At 35.8% G+C, this 21949-nt stretch overlaps 1 protein-coding gene across 1 annotated transcript; it reads right to left on the bottom strand.

Annotated features, from left to right (window-relative positions):
- Nucleotides 1–424: 424 nt before the first annotated feature.
- On the bottom strand, nt 425–10865 carry LOC109162496 (SAP30-binding protein). Its single transcript, XM_019311204.1, has 8 exons — nt 10353–10865; nt 9988–10048; nt 8044–8258; nt 2293–2497; nt 1667–1798; nt 1471–1565; nt 1284–1378; nt 425–752 (listed from the first exon to the last, which is right to left on the bottom strand). Exons 1-8 carry the CDS (start codon nt 10782–10784, stop codon nt 686–688), a joined length of 1302 nt encoding a protein of 433 aa, XP_019166749.1. The 5' UTR covers nt 10785–10865; the 3' UTR covers nt 425–685.
- Nucleotides 10866–21949: the final 11084 nt, after the last annotated feature.

Genomic DNA, 21949 nt, shown 5'->3' with positions numbered 1-21949 from the left:
TCAAAGATTATGAATATAGAATTCTATAATTATGAACATAGAGTTCAATAATTATTAACATAGAATTCCTGAAAACAAATGCCGTTAACAGCAAAGACGCCATTTTGGAAGGACGAACACGGTTCCACAACATAAGTTGCCATGATTTTCATGGCCAAAAAAATGTACTTACAATATTACCCTGAATTACAAAGGAATACTATTACAAATTAAGACCACAAATTACACTTCCTTGTAATTCATAAACTAAAACTTCAATTTTTTCAATAATGTTCTCACATATATTTCAACCTTGACTTGAGTATGATAGAATGATTGATTGCCAACATTCTACAGGGATGACCAAATAGTCGACAATATAACAAAAGTCTACAAAATTATTTGTCAAGATCGAATTAAATTTTTTTTTAACTAATAAACTCGATGATTAAACTTGGTATTAACTCCACTCAAGATTAAACTAAAGTCATACTCAAAATCTTCTACATTCAAAACAGAAGATACATTAAAAGCTAGGAGGAAGAGTTTCGAAGATCACATTTATGTATTTCACTTCAAAACCTTTCACATATGACTGACAATATGTACATCTCATTTCCAGGCACTAATCATAAGATAAGGATTGTTATGTTGGGATGTTTGAAGTGTGTCTTCTGAATACATACATTGGTGCAGAATTGAATTGTCAAGATCTTCTATCCAACTTCTTGTCACTAGATCGCTTCTCTTCTGCTTCCTTCCGTTTTTGTTGCCTGGAAACAAAAGGAGAAGCAAATTAGCGAAATTCTGCAAGGTTGCCAGAACCCAAGACACTGAAAAATGAAATTATTTCCATAAAATGAACAAAAATGGAATGATCATGGAGCAATTAAGACATACTCCATATAAGATACTCATTTTTTGCAACTAAGAAAGTGGAGAACTAACAAGTTTAGAAGCAGTAAAAGAGTGTGGTACTGGGTTTCAATAGCCTAGACAGTAGAACAAGAAGTTTGTTATTTAACCACAATTTACTTTATCAATCCCAAAAGGGCAAATCAATCTGTGAGATGAACTTCCAAGTTCCAATTGGCCGTTACTATAGCTATTTTCAGTAATTCCAACAATACACTTGAGGATAGTAGAGTAGGTCGTGAAACTCCGTGGCAAAATAATTTAAAACACCACTAGAGTCTTGAATATCAAGGCTGAAAAACTAAAGAACTTGAAGAATGGAAAGGGGTAATAAAGAAGAAGCATGCAATCATAAGAAACACCATATTTGAGGAAGGGTGGAAACTTACGCAAAAGCAGCATATCCACTACCAGCATTAGCAGCAGATAACAGTGCTGCATGTGCACCAACAGCAGATATTGTATCCCTACGATCAACATCCACCTACAAACATACAACACAATAAGATGGATCATATGTTCAAATAATTTTTTGTACGTTAAAATTAATCTGCACAATAATAAACAGATAAAAACCTTATCCCACTTAGACTTTTTGTTCTGTCTGCTGTCCCGAGGTATAGCATCCACAGAAGTTGGTGCTGCACTCAATCCACTACCAGCAACAAGACCTGGACCAGTAAAACATACCAGAAAAAGGATCAACAACAAATTACTATCACTGTGAATGATGCAAAACAAAGAAGAGTTACAATATGAAAATGACTCAAACCTGGAATTGGCAGATTGGGTTTCTGCATAGTAACAACAGCACCAGGCTGTGTTCCTCCAGAAATGAAGTCAACTTTTTGACTGTTCCGCCTTTCTTGTTCCTTCCTCTCCATTTCACGCCTCATATCAGCCTCTGTACAAAAGACGAACAGACACTTAGCTTGCTTAAGGAAATGGAGAACACCCAAGGATACAAATTAGCAATTGTTAGTCAACCCAAGGGAAAATGAAACCTCAAACCAAAATAAAACATAGAATAGAAATTTCTGAAACAAAAAAAAAAAAAAACCCTACTTGGATCACATTAGTTTTGATAAAATAAAAATTATCAATTTTGATAAATAAGCTATGCCAGTAGAAGATAAATGAGGACAATTACACCCAAAAGAGAAAAAATAAAAATAAAAATTTTTGAAGTAATAGAATAAAGAAAATGCACACAAGCAGTGAGAAAAACTTTTCACTTTAATAACAAGCATTTTAGACATCATTAAGTGCAACCAAAAAATAGCAGTATCTTACAACATAAACACATTCTACATTGACACTGAAATAGTAAAGTCCCATGTTGAGACATTCAGTTGATACTTGATAGAAGGAAGAAAAAAAATGGAGCTTGTTAACAACCTATTTCATCATAGAAGTCAGATTTATCATATCCATGTGGGTCAAATACATCAATACTGAAGCAGGACCCTATCTCATCAATGCCTTGATATTGCACCGCATGCCGCAAGAAATCAGGGTTTCTATAGTCCTTTCTATTTCGCACTTCTGCATTAAAGCTTCTGCCAGTCGTTTTCTTTAGTGCAAGAAACTTAATAATCTTTTCCTGTAAAATACATAAAGGAATAAAGAGAATATTTAGCATAGTCACAAGGACTTCAACTAGAAAGCAAAGTGATATCACAATAGAATAAGCAACACAATAAATCAATAAAATAAAGGTAGAACTCATATAATTTGAGGTGCGGACTGAGAGAGGACAAGCAACACAGGATGACTTGGACTTCAATACAAAAGTGCAACCATTACAACTTTACTATTTCGCCCTTTTTTGAGATTCTCTTTATCCCCTCAACTTTAAACAAATAAATTCACACACACATAATAAATTCATTCTTTCGACCTGTTGAAGGAGTTTGGAGAATAAAGTATTGTCTTGTTATTTACACTCTGTCTACAAGCAAATACACAGTACCATATATATAGGTAGAAGAGGGAATACTAATAGAGCCTAGGGACACTAACAGACCTAGCCCTAGGGATACTAACAGACATAAGAACTGAACAGTCATAGGAGATAATAAAAGCATAATAATGAGTCTCAACATCCCCCCTCAAGCTGGAGCATGAATATCAAAAGCTCCAAGCTTGGTAAAAATATTCAACTCTGGGACCTCTTAAAGCTTTGGTGAAGATATCAGCCAACTGATCATTTGTACCCACGAATGAGGTAACGATTTCCCCGGATGTAATCTTTTCGCGAATAAAATGACAATCGACTTCGATGTGTTTTGTTCTCTCATGAAAGACAGGATTGGATGCAATATGCAAGGCTGCTTGATTGTCGCACATCAGTTTAATAGGCCCTTTCATGCAAAGATTTAATTCAGTCAAGAGATGCTTTAACCAAATTAGTTCACATGTTCCCAAGGCTATTGACCGATATCCTGCCTCTGCACTTGATCGAGCCACCACATTTTGCTTCTTACTTTTCCAAGATACTAGATTGCCACCAAGAAAAACACAGTATCCTGATGTTGACTTTCTATCCCAAGAGCACCCAGCCCAATCTGCATCAGTATAACCAACAATCTCTGTATTTCCACGATCCTTGTATAAAACACCGTTCCCGGGAGACTTCTTGATGTATCGTAGGATCCTAATGACAGCTTCCCAATGGCTATCACACGGAGAAGCCAAGAATTGACTCACAACACTAACTGCAAAAGAGATGTCAGGGCGAGTGACAGTTAAGTACAACAATTTTCCAACCAACCTTCGATATCTTCCTGGATTTGAAAAGGGCTTCCCTTGTTCCGGTACAAGCTTAATGTTAGGATCCATGGGAGTATCAATAGGTCTGCAATCACTCATACCTGTTTCCTCTAATATGTCTAAAGCATATTTTCGTTGAGATATACAAATCCCTTGCTTTGACTGGGCAACTTCTATCCCTAAGAAGTATTTTAATTTTCCAAGGTCTTTTGTCTCAAAATGTTGGAAAAGATGTTGCTTTAGCTGTAGTATTCCTTCTGCATCATCTCCTGTGATAACAATATCATCGACATAAATAAACAACAAGATAAACGCTCTTACCATGTCGATGCCGGTAGAATACAGAATGATCCACTTTGCTTTGGACTAACCCAAACTCTTGCAGAACTGTACTAAAACGTCCGAACCAGGCACGTGGAGACTGTTTCAATCCATAAAGAGAACGTTTTAATTTGCAAACCAAATCAGTCTCCCCCCCTTGAGCAACAAAACCCGGAGGTTGCTCCATATACACCTCTTCTTTTAGATCCCCATGTAAAAAGGCATTCTTGATGTCTAGTCTAGCTGGTATAGAGGCCAATGATGGATGGCAGCAATAGATAGAAAGATTCTGATAGAAGAGATCTTGGCTACGGGTGAAAACGTATCAGTGTAATCAACGCCAAACACTTGAGTATACCCCTTGGCTACAAGGCGAGCTTTGAGTCTATCTATCTGTCCATCAGGCCCAACTTTGACATTATAAACCCGACGACAACCAACAACTGTTTTGCCAGGCGGTAATGGAACCAAGTCCCAAGTTCCCGAGGATTGCAAAGCAACCATTTCATCTACCATAGCTTGCTGCCAACCAGGATGGGAAAGAACTTCCCTAACCGAATTAGGAACAGAAACAGATGATAAACTGGAGATGAAAGCATTGTAAACAGGGGAAAAACGGTGATAAGAGACAAAATTATATATAGGGTAGGGATTGCGAGTAGACCGGTTACCTACCCGACTAGCAATGGGCGGACTGGAGATTGGAGCAGGACCCGAATCCGAGGGAAGAGACCGCTCAGGAGATGAATCAGCAGGTTCAATGTTTGCAGCAGTAGTGGTTGGTGGCAATTTTGACCAACGATGATAGGTGAACTGGAAAGGAAAAACAGTGTGGGTTTGTGATGGATTGGGAGGTAGGACAACAGGAGATATTGGTATTTCTGTCCCTCCTTCAGATGAGGGAACTGGTAGGACATCAGGAAAAGGATCCACCACCCTTATAGAGTCAGATGAAAAGAACGGAGTGTACTCAAAGAAGGTAACATTTGGTGATACATAGAATCGCCGTGTCTCAGGACAATAACACCTGAACCCTTTTTGAACCCTAGAGTACCCCACAAAAATACATTTCAAGGACTTGGGTGACAGTTTGTCACGACCAGGAGTAATATCCCAAACAAAGCAAGTGCAACCAAAAACCCTTAGCGGAAGCTTGTGTAATGGCTCTTGAGGAAACAACATGAATGGAGTACGGATGATGGCATACGGTTGATAAGGTAACATGAATGGAGGATAGCATCTCCCCAGAAATAAGAGGGAACCTTATAGTGAAGAAGCATAGTCCGAGCAGTTTCCACTAGATGCCTATTCTTTCGTTCAGACACACCATTCTGTTGTGGAGTATCTGGACAAGAAGACTCATGGAGAATACCTTCAGAGTCAAGAAGGGTAGACAAAGGAGTATTGAAATATTCCCTGGCATTATCACTTCGAAGAATTTTAATAGACACTCCAAATTGATTCTTGATTTCATTATGAAATTTCTGAAAGATATTGAATAGATCAGAACGTCGTTGCATTAGGAAAACCCAAGTACAACGCGAAAAGTCATCAATAAAAGTAACAAAATATTTAAAACCTAACACAGAAGTGACACGACAAGGACCCCAAATATCACTGTGAACTAAGGAAAAAGGGGATTAGGACACTTTATTAACCCGTTCAGGAAAGGAGGTTTTTGAATGTTTCCCAAATTGACAAGATTCACACTCTAGTGAAGACAACTTTGAGAGACTCGGTTCAAGTTGTTGTAGTTTCTTCAAACTTGGATGACCTAGACGACAATGAGTAAGGGAAGGAGAAATAGTAGCACTACAGACAGCGGAAGCAGGAGTGGATAGACGGTATAACCCTTTTGATTCATACCCTGAGCCAATCGTCTTCCTCGAACGACGGCCCTGTATAATAACCGAATCAGGAGAAAAAGTGACAAGACAATCAAGAGAATGAGTAAGTTGACGAATTGAAATCAAATTAAAAGGACAAGTAGGTATATGCAAGACTGATGACAAAGGTAAATCAAGAAGAGGTCTTGCTTTACCAACTCCTTTAGCAGAACATATGGATCCATTACCAAACACAATGGACAGAAGAGAATTAGAGTTTGTGAGATGGGTCAATAAGGAAGAATTACCACATATATGTTCGGAGGCACCTGAATCAAGGACCCATGGTCCGAGAGGTCCAGATTGAGAAACAAGGGCAGCATGAGTCTCTCCCGTATGAGCCAAAGGAGTGAAAACAGTAGCTTGGGCATTAGCCTTAAACCGTGCAAACTCTTCATATTCTGCAAGAGAGACATTTTTAGAACCTGATTCTTCTTGTTTGAGTTGAGCCACATTTGTAGGAGCAGGCAACGGTTTCCCGTGCAGTTTCCAACATCGATCCCGTGTGTGTCCAGATCTATTGCAGTAATCACAGTATCTAGCATTTTTCTGCCCACTACGGTCTTTATTTCGGTTGCCCAGATTATTACCACGACTTCCTTGGATCACAAGAGCAGATTGTTCTGTAGTGGATGCAGAAGTTTCACCAGGAAAAGAAGCCACTTGAAGAAGGCGTTTGAACAATTCTTGGATCCCTGGCACACCTTTATCCCCAAGAATCTGGTTTCGAGTATTCTCAAATTCGGGGCCTAATTTAGTCAAAACCAAAACAACCAAAAACTTTTCACGTTGGGCAATCTGTTCAGCAGGTGTCCCTCCAACGGGTAAAAGATTATTAAACTCAGTTAATAAACTTTGAGTTTTCCCAAGAAAGGCTTCCATACTCATACCATCCTTCTTTAAATTAACCAAATTATCAACAACTGTGTAACATTGTGAAATATCATTAGTGTACAAGGATTTGGCTTGATTCCATACCTCAACACATGTTTTAAAAACTCTAAATAGTTGAATTAACTCAGGTGAAAGGGATTGCCATAGAAGACTACAAAGTTGTGCATCCACCCTTTTCCAAATTGCCTTCTCATTTTCTGGTACCTCATTTTCTACCCCATTTTCCAAGTGGTCAATAACACCCTGGCCCATAAACCACATTTCAACGGCATCCGACCAAGAGTGGTAGTTTTGTGACCCACATAATTTTTCAGAGGTAATAACTGGATTTCCAGATAAATTAGGCACAAACACTGAGCGAGAAATAGCATTTTCAACATTGGTAGAAGTTTCCTCGGTTCCAGTTGAAGACATGGTTGATAAAAAAAGAAGAATATTACCAGGAAAGCCAGAGGAGGGTCAAAAACGGAACTGGAAAGTTTCGCCGGAAAATATCGCCAAAGGAGGTCTCACGCGCCGGCGCGTGAAGGCGGGAGGCTGCGCGTGAGGTGGCGCGTGAGGGCGCATGCGGCAGCGGTTTGCGACGGGACTTCGACAGTCGGGGTCGCCTGCACTTCCAAACCGGCGGTGGTTCTTCGGGACTTATGAAAACTTGCGATGAGGAGTCTTCGAAGAAGAAGCGTAGACTGAACCTGCACTGCTACTGTTCATCCTCGAAAATACTGTTCATGCTCGGAAATAGAGAGAGATTCAGGCCAAAAATGGTGGCTCTGATACCATTTGAAGGAGTTTGGAGAATAAAGTATTGTCTTGTTATTTACACTCTGTCTACAAGCAAATACACAATACCATATATATATAGGTAGAAGAGGGAATACTAATAGAGCCCTAGGGACACTAACCGACATAGCCCTAGGGATACTAACAGACATAAGAACTGAAGAGTCATAGGAGATAATAAAAGCATAATAATGAGTCTCAACACGACCTTTGGCATGCCACCTTGTCTATTTCAGTGCAACCCAGAATTTCCCCAAATCTGGATAACATTATAACAATCAGAAATTGGCAACGTTTGAACACCAAAAGCACCATTTTTAGGATAGTGGAAAGGCTTCATCACACAAATGGGCAAGACAGAGTCATAAACAGATCATTTAAATAATCCACAACATCAGCATCTACAAGTGATTGCATGAATAAACAGTCCTAAGAACATAAGGCTTCATTATTGCTTGAAGGTACGTCAATATCATGCTACTCTTACTTCACTTACTTGTAATTCATCTGAGCACTTGGCCTTAGGTGGTGGTGGAAGAAACTTATCTAGTTGATCTTCCTCTTTTTCTTCTGCAGGAACCATATCAACATCTTCAGAACCCAAAGTATTTCCTTCATCAGCACTTGTCTCTAATGATTGAGTTTGAGGTGTTTGAAGACTTGGTGTATGGCCCCGAAGAGTGCCCGGTGGACTTTTAACTTGTGATTCAGCTAAAAGGATAAAGAAAGGAAATATCATTAACTTTCAAGATTTTGTTCGTAAACATAAAAAACACTTATTTTGACACAGAATTTCACATTATGGATTTATCTTCTAATGGTATAGCAAAAATAGGTAATTCTTCGTCAAAGAATATTTATGCAAACACATAATACATATCTGACCTAACATAACTTACGAATAATAAATTTGTTAAACTCCTTCCCGACACATAAGTCTGAATGAACACCCAAAAAAAAAATGTAAATAAAAGTTCTAAAATAACATACTGCAGCATCAATGACCTTTAAGCCCATGCATACCTATCATCAAATATTTAAACAAATAAATCATAAATGTTGTGATATGAAATGTAGTGTTGGGGTTATGATATCCAGGTGGCCCAATGACCCATATATCATCAACCCTTTACTTGTTAGCAGCTAAGGCCTAAGGCGTCAATAATTTGGCCCACAGAGGAACAAGACAAAACCCAAAAACTCCTATATGTGTCACCTAGGGAAGGGAGTAGAGCGGATAGAAATCATGGGTACAAAGGCACAAAGCCACAGATCCGTACTCTGCAACATCAGGTCGCCTCCCCTCCCCACATTTGCTAGGGCTAGAATATAAATTGTTCTCCATGTATTAATAGTATTGTAGCAGCATTTTACATTTTAGGAGATTCCCCTTCCTCACTAGAAATAGCGGCATATTACATGCCTTGGGGGATCCTTTCTTTTTCTCCCTCAATGGAAGTGGAGTGGAGCTCCTTTTTACAGATGGTGAATCTCCGTTCCTTAGGGAGAAAAGCTATCTCACTCAGTAGAAGTGAGACTGTCAAATTCTCCTCTTATTGTATACTTGTGAACATAATCAAGCACTTAAAAAATAACACTCACAAATATACTCACGGACATTCACAACCCTACGAAATACAAGCATTAATTGCAGTTTCATTACTCATAGAGCCCACTGGGTTCATGGGCCCAGTAGTTAGTGCCTAATCCTTGACACCACAGGTCCAGAACCCAATATGTAGCACTGCTCAATAGCCGTACAAAGATCAAAACTCTCCAGGAGAGGATTGTGTTATCAGAATTCTAAACAATCAATTCATACTCAATAGTTCAACCACATTATGCCACTAGAAGCAAGAATGCAATACTGTTATACTGCCATCCTTCAATAGCAAGGCAACAGTTTCTAGTTAGAATATTATGTTGAAACAACTATTCTATGGGTTCAAATTTGAAAGCAACTCACTAGCTTAACTCAATTTTTACTTCATTTACTAAAATGCAAAATATAGCAACAAGGAGAAAAAAGTTAAAAAAAGAAAAAGAAAATATATTATCTGGCATGTCACATCTCATATGTGATAGATCAAATAATGAACAGGTAGGAACAAGTTTAGCACAAACCATTTTGAATAAGAACATAACAAGAAATCTCCCTAGCTCTCTGTATCAATGAAACAACCATTATTTCGTTAGGCTTTTAGTAAGGGTGTAACAAATTGCAAATTTGTGATAATTTATAAGGGCAATATGGTGTTGGAGCTATTAAGTTATTTAAAAACATGGGTGATCACTTCACATTGAAAAGAGCAACCCCTATGATAAGTGGGTGGGTGGGGTGGGGGTGGGGGGGGGAGAGTGGGCAAATAGAGATTATGAAAGCTCAGTAGAAATCTAGGGAAAGCAATACCATAATCCTTTCGTAGCAATGCATACATACCGTTAACAGTTTGTAGTTCCTCTGCATCCTGTGATTGACCACTAATCATGATTTCTCCTTCCTACAATCCAAAGGCAAAAAGTATATTAATAAATAAATACGGAGTAAATAATATGAGCAATATCTTCTAAAGTCACAAGCTTGTGAGTGCTTTAGAGCAGTGCATTCAGCATTTCAGCCCTACCTAATGTCTGTTTGACTTTAAAAAAACAAAAAGAAAATCGAATCGTCTCTTAGCTTCAACACGGAATCCCCAATTCTATGTATACTCTGATAACCAATATAAATTTAAAAATTTTAAATTCAAAATCAATATATATGTTGTACAGAATTTATGTATCAATGCACTGTAATGTAGAGGGTACCTCAGCTTCAGGAGACATGGCGACCTCATCGTGGGCGTAATCAACTATCGTAAGTCTACTTCTACTCACAGCCGCCTCGGAAGCAACACCTTGTTGTTGCCACTGCGGCGGGGAAGCGAAAGAGAGGTGCGGTGTGGTAGTAGCAGAACCCCCAAAATTTGAAATCTTACCAGGCGTAAGATTGTCCACTCCCACGCGCCGCTTCTGCTGCTGCTGCTGCCGTCGTGCTAACGGGGATGGAGATGCACTCTTACCCGAATCCGAGTCAATATCGTCATCTTCGCCGAGCTCGTTCTCCGCTGCGTCGTTTTGGATCTGCTCCTCATCTTCGTCGCTTTCATCCTCTATGTAATCATCCATCTCGTCGTCGTCCTCGTCGCCATAGATGGAAAGCAAAGCAATGCCCTCTGATTCCTTCTTCTTGGGAGCCATGTCGGAGATTGAAGATTGGGTAAGAAGATTCGATCGAAGAAGACTAAGGGGTTTACACAGTACAGAAAATCAGAAATAGAAGGCGAGAAGGAGATAAATAGCAATTCGGGTCCGGGCTTCAACATTTCAATTATCTAATCCACTTAACCTCAATTTAGGATCTGGGCTAGCAAGCTTACCTTTTTGGGTCATATTTGGGCCTTGGCATGCATGCTTACCTGTTATTTGCACAATATTACTATGAATCATGGTCCATGTAACAGGATGGCAATAGTTATGCTGTGCAACCGAATGCACCATGCGCATGGTGCATACGATGCAAAATGATGTCGTTTTGACTAAAAACGCGCGTCCCACTTAAAAAAAAAATTCAGGTTTGATTCTCGGCAATAGCATTATTGTGGATATATAGTTATGAATTTCTGGATATATAGTTATGAATTTGTGAATATATAGTTATGAATTTATGGATATTTAGTTCATTCATTGTGGATATTTAGTTCATTCATTGTAGATATTTACTTCATTCATTCACTGTGAATATATAGTTATGAATTTATGGATATATAGTTATGAACTATGAAGTAACGACGTGATATCATTTTAATTATACTTCAATTTCATTTGACAGTATATGTTATTGCATGAACTATGTTTTTTAGTTTCATTTACTACACACTAGTTTCATTATAATAACGTTGAAGTATCATTTTAATTATACTCTAGGCAAGACCGGTTCTGAGCATATCTAACATGAGCAACAACAAAAGGCCTCGAATTTTTTGGGGCCCATATATATATATATATATATATATATATATATATATATATATATATATATATATATATATATATATATATATATATATATATATATATATATATATATATATATATATATATATAGAATCCGGATCAGGTGAGGACCTAATCTTAGGTGAGGACGTGAGGACTAATCTTGTGCGTTTGTTTTTTTATTTGGATGGTCCAGATTTGAGTTCTTGAGATGACATGGATTGATCTTTTTTGTTAAAGTGGGATAATAGTGTCTTTTTCTATTTTTTTTTTTTAAGTGTGAACGCATGTATAATCCTTGGCCAAATTGGTTTCCTATTTTCTTGGATCATCACCGTTGCAATTTGGAGCCGCGATTTCTTCATCATTGATTGAGTGTTCGCCCATGCAAACTAATCAGTATTTTTTATTTTTTTTCGCTTGCTCTTTTGAGTATAATATTGTCTATATTTGGATTGTCGTGTATATGTATAAATGCCTGGATAGTACGATTGTGCATTCGTGTGTGCTGATTGTGCAACCTAGTGTTGTAAGTTGTGCACTATAGGCTAGGGAGTTGTGCATTATAGCACATAGTTCAATGCATCGTAGAACATTGGATGTTCACTGTATGATTTTTTAGCGGGGTTTGAATGCACAACAATGTAGTTATTGATGCACAACACTCAGTATAGGAATGCACAAATTTTGTATAGGAATGCACATCTTTTAATAAGATTGATTTACCCTAAATTTATATATTTTAATATTTTAAAGGGATTTGTTTTCTTAATCCGTGTGATTTGTTTTTTTTTTATCTCAATCATACATCATTCTGATTTAATGGTCTAGATTAGTCCTCACGTCCTCACCTAAGATTAGGTCCTCACCTGATCCGAACCTTATATATATATATATATATATATATATATATATATATTAAGCAGGATTTTAAGCCAAGTGCATGAAGATTCGCAAATTATGTCCTTGAAACGTGTTCACCATGAATGGTAAACATGGGTCCAAACGGTGTCGTTTTTACGGAAAAAAAAAATAATTAATGTGCTATTTACGTGGCGCGTTTGTTCAGATTATGAATTTTCTGTTATGAGATTATGAATGTACTGTAAATTCATAATCTCTTAACAGAAAAAAAAAACATTTATTCAATTATGAATTTTCTGTTATGAGATTATGAATTTACAGTTATGTAATTATGAATTTTCTGTAAATTCATAATCTCATAACAGAAAATTCATAATTTCATAACAGAAAATTCATAATTTCATAAAAGAAAATTCATAATTTCATAATTGCACATTCATAAATTCATGCTTGCACATTCATAATTTATGAATGTTGAAGAAACTTGCGCGAAGAGGAAGTGAAACCGCGAAATGTGAAAATGAAGAAGAAAAGTCGCGCAGTTAATTAAGGAAAAAAAAAAGAGATAACGGTGCACCGTTATCGTTGGGACTGTGTTCACCATGGATGGTGAACGAACACAGTTCCATAGCATAACGATTGATGAAGATTGAGTCAATTTGTGATATAGTGAAATTGAGTCCATTTGCCAATTACTTTAAAAATTCAAAATGTGTGTGTGTGTGTGTGTGTGTGTGTGTGTGTGTGTGTGTGTGTGTGTATATATATATATATATATATATATATATATATATATATATATATACTAGTTTTTCTACGCGTTTTCCGCGAATATAATAATGCCCAATGGTTATTTTTAAATAAGTATTTCAAAGTATATCAATGCAATATTATATAGAAGATGTTCATGCATAAGTAAATAAATGTTGAATTTGTTTATTTAAATCGGTAATTTAAAGTATATAAATGCAAGATAATATATGAGAGATGGTAATTTTATGGTTATATATATATATATATATATATATATATATATATATATATATATATATATATATATATATATATATATATATATATATGTATGTATATATATATATATATATATATATATATATATATATATATATATATATGTATGTATATATATATATATATATATATATATATATATATATATGTATGTATATATATATAGGGAATGGTTCAGGTGCGGGTATAGCTTCTCGTGCGGTTGTGCGGTTAGATCTGAGCTGTTGATCAAATTTAGATCAACGGCTCAAATCAATAAAGATTAAAAAAAAATGCGTGTCGGGAAGAAGATAGCACCTACACAGCGTCTACACAAATGATAGTGTCTACACAAATGTTAGCGTCTACACAAATGAGTAGCGTCTACGGGTTGACCGCAAACTGAGAGAGATGCGGTTAGGTTTTGAAACTCTGACCGTAACCCCCAAAACACATAAAGATTCATCTCGTCTAGCCCAATTGGCCTATCGGCCAAACCAAGATCCTCCAAAATAACACGGGCACAACCAATATAATCAGCAACCGTGGAATCTCCCTGGCTCAGAGACTGTAGTTGGCCAAGGAGATTTAACGAGCGGGCGTAAGATGCGGAAGCCAAAGATTGTTCAATTGACTCCCAAACCTCCCGTGACATACGACAACCAACTACGAGGTGCATAACTTCTTCACTGAGAGAAGAAATCAACATAGACATAAGAGCCCGATCATGTCGAAACCATGTTGCATGATCGAGATGTGGCGTCGGCAGGCCTCCTTCGACAGCGGGAAGGAAGGGCGGCGGACTGGGATTGGTCCCATCAACGAACGACATGAGACCATGTCCATCAAGAAACGGTACGACAAAACCCTACTTAACTGATACCAGATGAGAACTGAGAGAAACTGTATTATATGAAGAGTAATTACAATGTACGTGTAAGGGGAATATATATACAAGAGGAATCACATGGAGACTATAATAGGAAGTCATACTATGACTCAAATACAAGAATGCTAATACTAGTCCTAATTAGTATAGTACACAATGAATATTACTATATATCCATGGTGCGTTCATAATATATTGTCTATGTACATTAAGCTTTATTTTTATGAACATATAAAATGAATATTATGAACCTACTATAGATGAATGATTGAAAACGCATATAATGTATATTTAGGTTTGTGTTTATGGACACTAAGATTTGATTTGTGGACATATAGAACAAATATTATGAACATAGTCTATGATAATGTTATTAAAAATGATGTACTAATTGACTTTTGATATAAAAAGATGTCGTTTTGGACCAGGATCCACCATTGAAGGTGACCCTAGTCCACCATGGAAGCAACACACATGCCTGCATTTACTAAATAAATATATTGTCTTGGAAACCTTAAACAATACACATAGCTTACACTTACTAATATTACATTATATTTAGTGTAATAGTTTAGTATATGCAAATTTTAATACTTTTGGGTAGCCAAATACATTATTTGCTGTGCTGACTACATTTAATTAAAAATTTCAAATTCAAAATTTGTGTCTAGAAAAGTCACTTGGCACTCTAGCTCTTAGATGTCCCTTAGCTTGCTTATAAATACCCACAAATTAGGTAACGTCTTTGTGGGTTTTTTTGGTATAGTAAAAAATCTTTGGAGTTAATACCATCTGAGGTCCTCTGAGTATAGTGGTTTTGCCACGTTTAGTCCTAAACTTTCAAATTGACCATTTGTGGTCCTTCGACTTTCAAATTTAACCATTCGTGATCCAAGTTAACCATCCATGGTCCTTCAAGTTTTGAACTTTAACCAGGTGTGGTCCTCTTGAAAGGACCATGGTTGGTTAAAATTTAATAGTTGAAGGACCATGGGTGGTTAACTTGGACCACGAATGGTTAAATTTGTAAGTCGAAGGACCACAAATGGTCAATTTGAAAGTTTAGGACTAAACGTGGCAAAATCATTATATTCGGAGGACCTCATATGGTATTAACTCAAAATCTTTGTATGCCCATGATATTTTTGTAGTTAGACAAGTATGGGATACAATCCTATATTTATTTAATCCCAACACTAAGTCATTATAAAGCAAAATTTGATATTAGATAACATACATATACATACTTTATTATAATAAGATATTTTTAGAATATTATACAATATTTTGAATATTTATTTATTCATTTACATTATTTAAATTTGATAAATGATATAATTATTGAATATATGTTACTCACGAATGGCTATACTAGCTATTACAAATGTTAGAAGTGGGATTGAGTCTAGCGCCTTAGACCACTCGGCCATCCTGACAAAATATGTTATAAAATTTAAGTGCTTTGTAGATATAGTTTTATAAATATTGCAAACTTTGAAGTTTGAAGTAATTATAAAATTGACCCGTGTGTTTTTTAGTACTAAAATCCTGAATTGTTAATGAATTTTGATGGATGGTTGAGATCAACCATCACTTTTTACAATAGATAGTTGTTCTTATTTGAATCCACCAATATATGTGTGCGTGTTTAAAATGCTTAAATTTATTAAATACAAGACGTAGATAGTAATTATTGTAAAAAATAATATATAATTAAAACAATTAAAATATATGGTAAATGTTTTATTTTTCTATTGATTAATTTTATAAAATATGAATAGAAAAAAAATATTTGACAGTTTATATTGCTTGTGAAAATTATAGTTTAATATTTTATATCATATGTAGATAGTGACTTGAGTAATTCTTTTAAAATTTAAAATTTAAAATTAGGTATGGATTATAATATCTTATTTATTTAAAACTATGAAAAAAAACATATAATAAAAGATCTGACATTTTTATAAATATGTAAAAAAAATTTCTAAATCATTTTGGAGAAAGGTAACACCATTTAAAAAGAAAGTCACATTATTTTAGACTAATAACACAGTAATATTTTACCCGTGTAATAAAACAGTTGTGTTTTACTTAAAAGGTTTTTATATATAATTGTTTCTGATATGTACTATAATCTAAAAAGTTTGACAATTTAAATATTTCAAAACTTTTAAATTAAATTAAAGTGTATTAGTGTAGAAAATTCACTTTAATTTTCTATATTATAAAATTTCAAGGAGAATTCAACAATCTTAACTACTATATGACATTTATATATTATAATAATCGTTATCAAATATGAAATTTGAGTATTTATTTGTTAACTTTCGTCATTTGGTTTTATTATATATTTTAGATAATTTTGTATTTTTTTTAAATTTCACTTATCATAAAGAAGAGAAATTATTACTAATGTCAATAGTGGGATTTGAATCCCCGCCCTCTCACGAGGACCAAAAGTTGAGTTTGGCACCTTAGACCACTCAACCATTCTGACAAATTATATTATAAAATATAATTATTTTGTAGATCTAGTTTTATAAATATTGCAAATTTTGAAACTTGAAGTAATTATAAAATTGACCCGTGTGTTTTTTAGTACTAAAATCCTCAATCATTGATGAATTTTGATGGACGGTTGACATTAACCATCACTTTTTACATGAGATAGTTGTTCTTATTTGAATCCAACCATATATGTGCGCGTGTTTATAATGCTTAAATTTATTAAATACACGACGTAGATAGTAAGTATTGTAAAAATAATATATAATTAAAATATATGGTAAATGTTTAATTTTTCAATTGATTAATTTTATAAAATATGAATATAAAAAAAGTATTTGACAGATTATATTGTTGGTGAAAATTATAGTTTAATATTTTATGTCATATCTAGATAGTGACTTGAGTAATTATTTTAAAATTAGGTATGGATTATAATATCTGATTTATTTAAAACTATGAAAAAAACATATAGTAAAAGATCTGACATTTTTTGTAAATATATAAAAGTTTTATCTAAATCATTTTGGAAAAAAGTAACACTTTTGCTATCTTTCGTTCATTTAGTTTTATTATATATTTTAGATAATTTTAATTTTTTAATTACACTTACCTTAGAGAAGAGAAATTATTACTAATGTCAGAAGTGGGATTTGAACCCACACTCTCTCACCAGGCCCGGCCCTGGGGCAGGGCCAGCTGGGCACCTGCCCAGGGCCCATCTCTGAAAGGGGCCCAATGGCCTATAAGATATATATATTATATATATATTATATTTATTTATATTTTAAAAAAATTATTTATCTGGTTTTCTGAAATCAGAGACGAAGAGTCGAGAATTTAATTCGAGCCGCCTCACATAGTCACACGCCACCCACGCTGCCCAACCAGAAACTCAAGAGTCGTGCATCAACCTCTTAGCCAGCAATCACCTAAAGTTTCTCCACACTACAAATGGAGTCAATAAATGTTCATAAAGCTTTTCAAAAAAGAAGAAGAAAAAGTTTAGAAAGTTCAAAAGAGAAAAGCTAATTAGCAATCCACAATCGCAAAACATTTAAACAACCCGCAGACTTGACAATCGCCTGGGCTTTGTCTGCTTCGCTAACGGCGGATTCACAAGGCTAACTTCGGTGCTTCGTGTGCTTCGCCTAATCTCGGATTCGCAAGGTCGATGCCTGGGCTTCGTCTGCCTCGCCTAATCACCGAACAAGTGGAAAACTAAACAATTAAATAAGAAGTCAAGTCCTCATCCCCGTCATGGTATTCTCATTCTCTGCGGATTGCAAATAGCCTCTAATTATATATTTATGATTTATCACAATTGTTTGCAAATGTGCAATTGCTTTGTGCAATAATTTCTGTATAATAACCTCTAATGATCTATTTATCTAAATCCCCTGCAAAATTGTAATTTAATCCCATTATTCAAACTATGTTTAGAGTCCTAACTGTTTATAATTCTATTTAGGATTCCTATTTACAATGAAATTGTAAATTTATTAGGTTTATTTGAAAAATAATTTTATTTTATTTTGTAAATTTTGTAATGTGTTTATTCATTTATTTATGAAGGGATTGAAGACACTTTCCACCGATTATGCGGAATCAGGATCTTGGTGTCTAAAGTGCAAGCGTTCTACATGTGTTTTTTTTTTTTTTTTTGTTTTTTGTTTTTCTTTAGACTCGGTTTATAATAATTATTTTATATAATGTTGCCTAAAAAATTATCCGGAAGCACAAAAGAAAAAAAATTGAGCATTTAGTAGACTCTCAAAGAAGAGCTATGGAATTTTTTAAATATTAGTATGTTTGTACTCATATATTGAATTAAAAATTTAGGTTAACTTTTGTATATGGTATAGCTATAGGGCCTTTGTTTTTTCATTTGCCCCGGGCCTATAAAACAATAGGACCGGCCCTGTCTCTCACAAGGACCAGAACTTAAGTCTGACGCCTTAGACCACTCAGTCATCGTGACAAATTATATTATAAAATTTAAGTGCTTTAATTTGTAGATCTAGTTTTATAAATATTGCAAATTTTGAAGTTTTTAGTAATTATAAAATTGACCCGTGTGTTTTTTAGTACTAAAATCCTCAATCGTTGATGAATTTTGTTGGACGGTTGAGATCTATCATCACATTTTATAGGAGATAATTGTTCTTATTTGAATCCACCCATATATCTGTGCATGTTTATAATTCTTAAATTTATAAAATACACGACGTAGATAGTAAGTATTGTAAAAATAATATATAATTAAAACGATTAAAATATATGGTAAATGTTTTATTTTCAAATTTAAAATTAAAAATTAGGTATGGTTTATAATAACTGATTTATTTAAAACTATGAAAAAAACACATATAATAAAATATCTGACTTTTTGTAAATATGTAAAAGTTTTTTCTTAATCATTTTGGGGAAAAGTAACACCATTTAAAAAGAAAGCCACATTATTTTAGACTAATAACACAGTAGTGTTTTACCCCTGTAATAAACCAGGTGTGTTTTACTTAAAAGTTTTTATATATAATTGTTCGTGATATGTACTATAATCTAAAAAGTTTGACAATTTAAATATTTGAAAACTTTTAAAGTTTTTATATATAATTGTTTGTGATATGTACTATAATCTAAAAAGTTTGACAATTTAAATATTTGAAAACTTTTAAATTAAATTAAAGTGTATTAGTGTAGAAAATTTACTTTAATTTTTTATATTATAAAATTTCAAGGAGAATTCAACAATCTTAACTACTATATGACATTTATATATTATAATAATATTATCAAATATGAAATTTGAGTATTTATTTGTTAACTTTCGTTCATTTAGTTTTATTGTATATTTTAGATTTTAGATAACTTTGTATTTTTTTTTTTTTTGAAACCAAAATGAACGACTTTCATTAAAAAGCTAACAAGCCTGCAATACAAGTATGTGGGATAACAGCCCACGACTTAGAGCCAGACGAAGAACCAGTTGCACGAGCAAGTTCATGAGCCACATGGTTCGCTGATCTCCTGACATGAAGGACTTTAACGTCCCCTATGTCCCTAGCAATTGACAAACATTGCTTAACAATCATACCCTCATAAGAAAAATCTAACGTACGTGAATTGAAAGCATTACAAAAAGATAAACAATCTGATTCTAAGATAATACGACTATGATGCATCCCCGCTAACCACTTGAGAGCTTCATACGCCACAAGGACTTCGGCCCATAAGCGGTTCCCGAGTGCAAGTAATTCGTCCGCTACGAGCCGCAACAAAGCTGCCGAGATGGTCCCGAATCACCACTCCATATCCCGCGCCATCAACGAAAACGGCCGCATCAACATTGCACTTTAGAACGCTATGAGGAAGGGGTGACCAATGAGAGATGCTAGTCCACCCGTTCGCCAGATTGGTCGAGTTGCTGAATGCGTTTTTCCACAGTAACTGGAGATGCACAACCTGCGCCTTAAGATTCTCCATTGATAGCGATAAGCCCCTCCATACCACATCATTCCTCGCCTGCCACAAAGTCCAGAAAACAGCAGCTAACCGGACAGAATTCTCCATAGCCGAACCTCCCAAAATCGATTCCATGAAGATCGCTAGACACTGCCCTTGGAGCACGACATCCGTATCCCACACACCTCTAGCCCAAGAACATTCATAGAAGACATGTTCTGCCGTTTCAAATGGAAAGCTACAGAACGGACAACCGCCCCCAATCCAGACCCTTTTCATTCTCAAATTCTCCCGGACCGGCAACACTCCCCGTGAGCACCTCCAAAGAAGATTCTTCACTTTGGGAGGCACTGGAATAGCCCACAAGCGGTTCCACGAGTGAAAGACAACAACCAAAGACATTCCCCCCATAGAAGCAGTAAGCAAATGGTACCCATGTTTCACTGTGTAGCACCCTCGGATGTCACCAACCCATCTCCAAGAATCCTTCAAAGAGTTATTGATAGGTGTTGCTAATATTCTGCGAACATCATCCTCCCGAAAGAGATCCCGTAACACGCCTTCATCCCAATCTCCGTGCTCGGTCATCAAACCACACACTCTCGCCTCCCTAAGATCTTCATTGCAAGGAGTGATTAGCGCTGCATTGGTTGAATTTGATAACCAGCCCCAACCCCAGATTTTGGTGTCCCGGCCATCACCTATTCTCCGAGCTAACCCCTGCCTCAAGACATCCTGCCCTGCCAAAATGCTACGCCAAAAATAGCTTGGGTTTCCACCCAGACTTGCATCCATAAAATCACATTTGGGAAAATACTTGGCTTTCAACAGTTTACACACCAAAGATTCCGGCCGCATCAACAACCGCCACCCTTGTTTAGTAAGTAAAGCGAGATTGAACTCGTGCAACCGTTTAAAGCCCAAACCCCCCTGCATTTTGGTTCGCATAACCGACTCCAGCTAAGTCAATGTATCCCCCTTCCTGACCCACCACCACCCCACCAAAAACGATTAAACATTTTTTCAAGAGTGTTACAACTTCGGACAGGCAATAGAAAAGTGGACATAGTAAAAATAGGGAGAGCTTGTGCAATACTTTTAAGTAGAACCTCCTTACCCGCCCTTGATAACAATTTATGCTGCCACGCCCCCATCCGCTCTTCGATTCTTTCCTCAATAAAACGAAAAGTGGCGAACTTATTCCTCCCGAGAACCGAAGGGAGACCTAAGTACCGCCCCAAGTTTTGTGATTCCCGCACTCCAAAACACTCTGACACCATGTTCTTTATAGCAACAATAGTATTGGCGCTGAAAACAGCGCTTGATTTGGTGAAATTAATTAATGCCCCGAAACCAGACAGTACCTGTCTAAACACTCTTTTATTGTAGAAGCTTCCTGATGTGTTGCCCTGAAAAACAACAAGCTATCGTCAGCAAAGAACAAGTGGGTGATAGATGGCGCACCCTGGGCCACTTTCACACCATGAATGTCTCCCCTATCCTCCGCTTGTTGGAATAAGACTGATAACGCCTCGGCACAAAGAATGAATAAATAAGGAGAAATCGGGTCCCCTTGCCGAATACCCCGAGTGGGGCACACGGTACCCACAGGTTCCCCGTTAACCTGCATTGTATA

This window comes from Ipomoea nil, unplaced genomic scaffold (assembly GCF_001879475.1).
Source record: "Ipomoea nil cultivar Tokyo-kokei standard unplaced genomic scaffold, Asagao_1.1 scaffold2942, whole genome shotgun sequence".
Taxonomy (NCBI): Eukaryota; Viridiplantae; Streptophyta; class Magnoliopsida; order Solanales; family Convolvulaceae; genus Ipomoea; species Ipomoea nil.
This window is presented reverse-complemented; position numbering and strand designations above follow the sequence as displayed.